Below are 3,852 nucleotides of genomic sequence, written 5' to 3' on the forward strand. Positions count from 1 at the left end.
CATTGTATAGATGGGGGAATTAAGACTTACAATGAAATGCGCTACTTTGCAAATTAATCTTGTGATGTGTCTGAGTGTTTTATCTCCCAAATTAGAATATAAGCTTCCACAGTATCCCTTCTTTCTCAAACATCTTTTCCTAATATCACCTGATATAGGACTGAGGACACAGAAGAACCCCAATAAATGTTCCTCAAATTAAAATGAATTGAATTTCTTCTTTCTCAGCAGATAGAAGAAAATGGCTGTTTTGGGTACTGAAAATGGCAGTGAAGTGACAGAATTCACCCTGGTGGGTTTCTCCAACTATCCAAAATCCCAGGTTGCTTTTATTGCACCATGGTAGCAGTTTACCTGATCACATTGGTGGGTAACAGTCTAATCCTTGTCATGGTTAGAGTTGATGACCAGCTTCTCACCCCTATGTATTTTTTCCTAAGTAACCTGTCCTTCCTCGATATCTGTTACTCTAGCAATTCAGTACCTTTTTTGTTGTTCAATGGTTTAAAAGACGACCCTACCATTTTTTATACTAGCTGTTATGGTCAAATGACAATCACTATTTTTCTGGGGATGACAGAGTGTCTCCTCCTTGCTATTATGGTTTATGATAGATTTATTGCAATATCTAATCCTCTGTGTTACACCATCATTATGAACAACCAGGTCTGCATACAGTTGGCCATGGTGACTTGGGCCAGTGCCTTCCTTTTAGCAATAATACTGATCATTGTAATTCCTGCCCATTTTTGTGGATGCAATGTCATCAATCAATTTACCTGTGAGGTCCAGGCCCTATTGAAGCTCACTGGCTCAAACACCCCAGTCAGACTTATTCTGGGTCTGGTCATAGGCATACTCACACTGCCCCTACCTTTTATCTTCATTCTCATCTCCTATACTCGCATTGTGGTTGTCATGCTAAGGATCCACTCTGCAGAGGGCAGGCTCAAAGTTTTTTCCACCTATAGGTCCCACCTGACTGTGGTCACCATATTTTATGGAACAGCCATCTACATGTACCTGAAACCTCAATCAAGGGAGTCCCAGGACCAGGGTAAAGTCATCTCTGCATTTTATGGTGTTGTAACTTCTATGTTGAACGCCCTCATTTACACCTTGAGAAACAAAGATGTGAAAGATGTCCTAAGAAAAATTATTTGAAAGAAAGAATCCTAGAAAGGACATGAATATCCCATGGAGGTTCATCTAACTGACAGCTTGACACTGACTTATAAAAATAACAAGGTATAAATAGTAAAATATTTTCATAAGACCATTAGTTTCAAATGCATTTCTTCTATTTCCAACAAGCATGTGATAAAGAATATCCTCCCACTGAAAAAGATATGTTAAACATTTACAATGCCATTCATTTACATAATAAACTATTCAGGACAATCTTGTGGGAGCATTTATAAAACAAAATAATAATTAGTACACTTGAATCCTATGTAGTTATGTCATTTTACTGAACGAGAAATATTTCAATATTCTAAGATTCTCTTTGGTAGATGGTAAAGAGCAAAGTTGCAAAATGGACATTTTTTTCTCTTGATGCTTTTTCTATGAGGTATATCATTACCCAAGCTTCAGAGAGAGATGAATGTGAGTGTGCAGAGAGGAAAATTACTCAACTGCTACATAAGACTTCCACATAGAAGGCCTTCTGATGAAGCAAAAAGCCCTTCAAGACTGTGTAGGTACCGAGGGCCAGAAATGATGACCCTATGGAACTTACAATTACATGTCTGGATAAGTAGATCAGGACCCATTTTCTCTGTCAACGTACCGTAGTCATGAATAATCGCATGCTGCTTCCAAAGTTGACCTCACAGAGCAAATCTAATCCCTTTAAAACTCCTTAACAAACAAGAAAATGTGTACTGTATTTTTGGATTATAAAAATTCTAATGTTCATTATTTTTAAATACATGAGGCAGGTAGAGAAAAAAATAAAAAAGCACCTGTAATCCCAACACTCAATGAGGCTTACATTGGTTCTAGAATCCAGCAGACATGTGTTTAAGACTGAGACTTATGGCCGCGTGGGATTTCTTACTTTCCATCTCTCAGTTTCAATTTTCTCATCTGTAAAATGGGGATTATAAGAGTGCCTACCCCACAAAGCTGGTTTGAGAATGAAATGAGATGATGCATGTTAATCTTCTATCATACGTTCGGCATGTGGTGGACACTGAATACATGTCAGCATAAAAGAAAAACACTGTCAATTCACTCTCTGACATCTATACCCATTATATGAGTGTTCATTCATTTATGTCTGTACCAATAATGACTGTATCTTTTTAAAATAATTTATGAGAATATGATACACTGAAAAAAATAGGTTCTGCTGTCTTAATGTGAATGTATCCTATTAGAGATGAGGTTGAATATGTTTCCCATGTTCATTGGTCAATTGTATTTCAAGAGTCAGGGTCTTTGTCATTGGGTCAAAATGACAATGAATCAATCCAATTTTGGAAACAGAAAATGCTGCGGTGGGCTACTTGTGACTAATAAAAAGCCCCCAAATTTTTTCAACATTGATTCACTTCACCACTGTTTCCAGATAAATCCTGACAGGCAGATCCCAGTTTGATCCATTATATTTCACTCTGTAAGTAAGAAATTAATACCTAATTGGTCAACAACACAAGCCGACAGAAGACTATTGTAAATGAAAATAATAAAAGTGTGGGAATGCCAACAGAGAACTTTTTAGAAAGGGAATCTATGGTGTTATGCAAACTTTGTTGTAACATTGCCAATTTAACCTTGAACAAATTCTTTTGTAAGTTTTATTTCTGGCGTTTCTAATACTCTTCATTTAACCTAAAGCACTCCTGAAACAAAACGGAAGGTACTAATAACTAACTAACAAGACATGGTGAACAGATAAAGTCAAACACTAGAGGGGGGAAACAAACATGATTCCTCAAAAGGAAAAAAAAAAGGAGTGAAACTGCAAACCTAATACTTATTGGAGTTTGATCATTTTCATTAGGGACTAGAAGAGGTAGAGAAGAACAAGCAATGAGATGTGACTTTTCCTGACAGAAAGAAATTTATTGGGGAGAGGCAGGGACGTTTTTAGCTGCAAGAGAAAATTAGACAGGTGAACTAATGTCTTCCCTTTTGATTACCTCAGGAAGAAGTTAGACAGGGTTCTCTCTGGAGAGAGAAATATGTTACATCTGGAAGTGGAGAACAAGCCGCAGGAAAGTTTCTGACACGAAATCAAGACTGGATGAATAGAAAGTGTAAGTAAGAGATTATAAGAACAACTGATCAGAGATATGTGCATAAGTTGCCTTTCTGTTAAAAGTGTATTGGGAAAGTTGTCTTCAAAATGAACAAGTTTGACTTATAATAAACAAAGCAATACTTTGGAAGTACCTATGCCTTGGGAGGTGTTTAAATTTCTTATCTCTGCCAAACAGCACTTATGACTTGCAGCTGATAATGGGCAACTCTGCCTCCCCGCACACCATCTTCTCATAACGTGTGCCAAAATCACCAGGCGATGTCTTAGAAGGTTGAACTGACCCCTTCAAAATCAACATAACTGAGAAAAGAGCTTTGCGCTATGTCCTGGCAGCAGGAGAGAAAAAAGAGAAAAAAGAGGAAAGAAAGGAAAGAAAGGAAAGAAAGGAAAGAAAGAAAGAAAGAAAGAAAGAAAGAAAGAAAGAAAGAAAGACTTGAAAGCCCACCTGGAAGTGTTCAAAAGAAAGAAATTTATAATTTTTAAAAAGCTAAGAAACTATCATTGGCTTTTGAGTGAGTCTGTCAACACACCGGTACTAATAAGAAAGTGAAATTAATTGTCTGTTGCATGCTCCTTGAATT

The 3,852-nt window shown here is 37.0% G+C and overlaps 1 protein-coding gene across 1 annotated transcript; it reads left to right on the plus strand.

Moving 5' to 3' along the window:
* The first annotated feature begins 339 nt into the window (after positions 1 to 339).
* Positions 340 to 1,191, plus strand: LOC128311448 (olfactory receptor 13H1-like). Its single transcript, XM_053201658.1, has one exon. It carries the CDS (start codon positions 340 to 342, stop codon positions 1,162 to 1,164), a length of 825 nt encoding a protein of 274 aa, XP_053057633.1. The 3' UTR covers positions 1,165 to 1,191.
* The last annotated feature ends 2,661 nt before the right edge of the window (positions 1,192 to 3,852 follow it).

Source organism: Acinonyx jubatus, chromosome X (genome assembly GCF_027475565.1).
Source record: "Acinonyx jubatus isolate Ajub_Pintada_27869175 chromosome X, VMU_Ajub_asm_v1.0, whole genome shotgun sequence".
In the NCBI taxonomy this organism is placed as follows: domain Eukaryota; kingdom Metazoa; phylum Chordata; class Mammalia; order Carnivora; family Felidae; genus Acinonyx; species Acinonyx jubatus.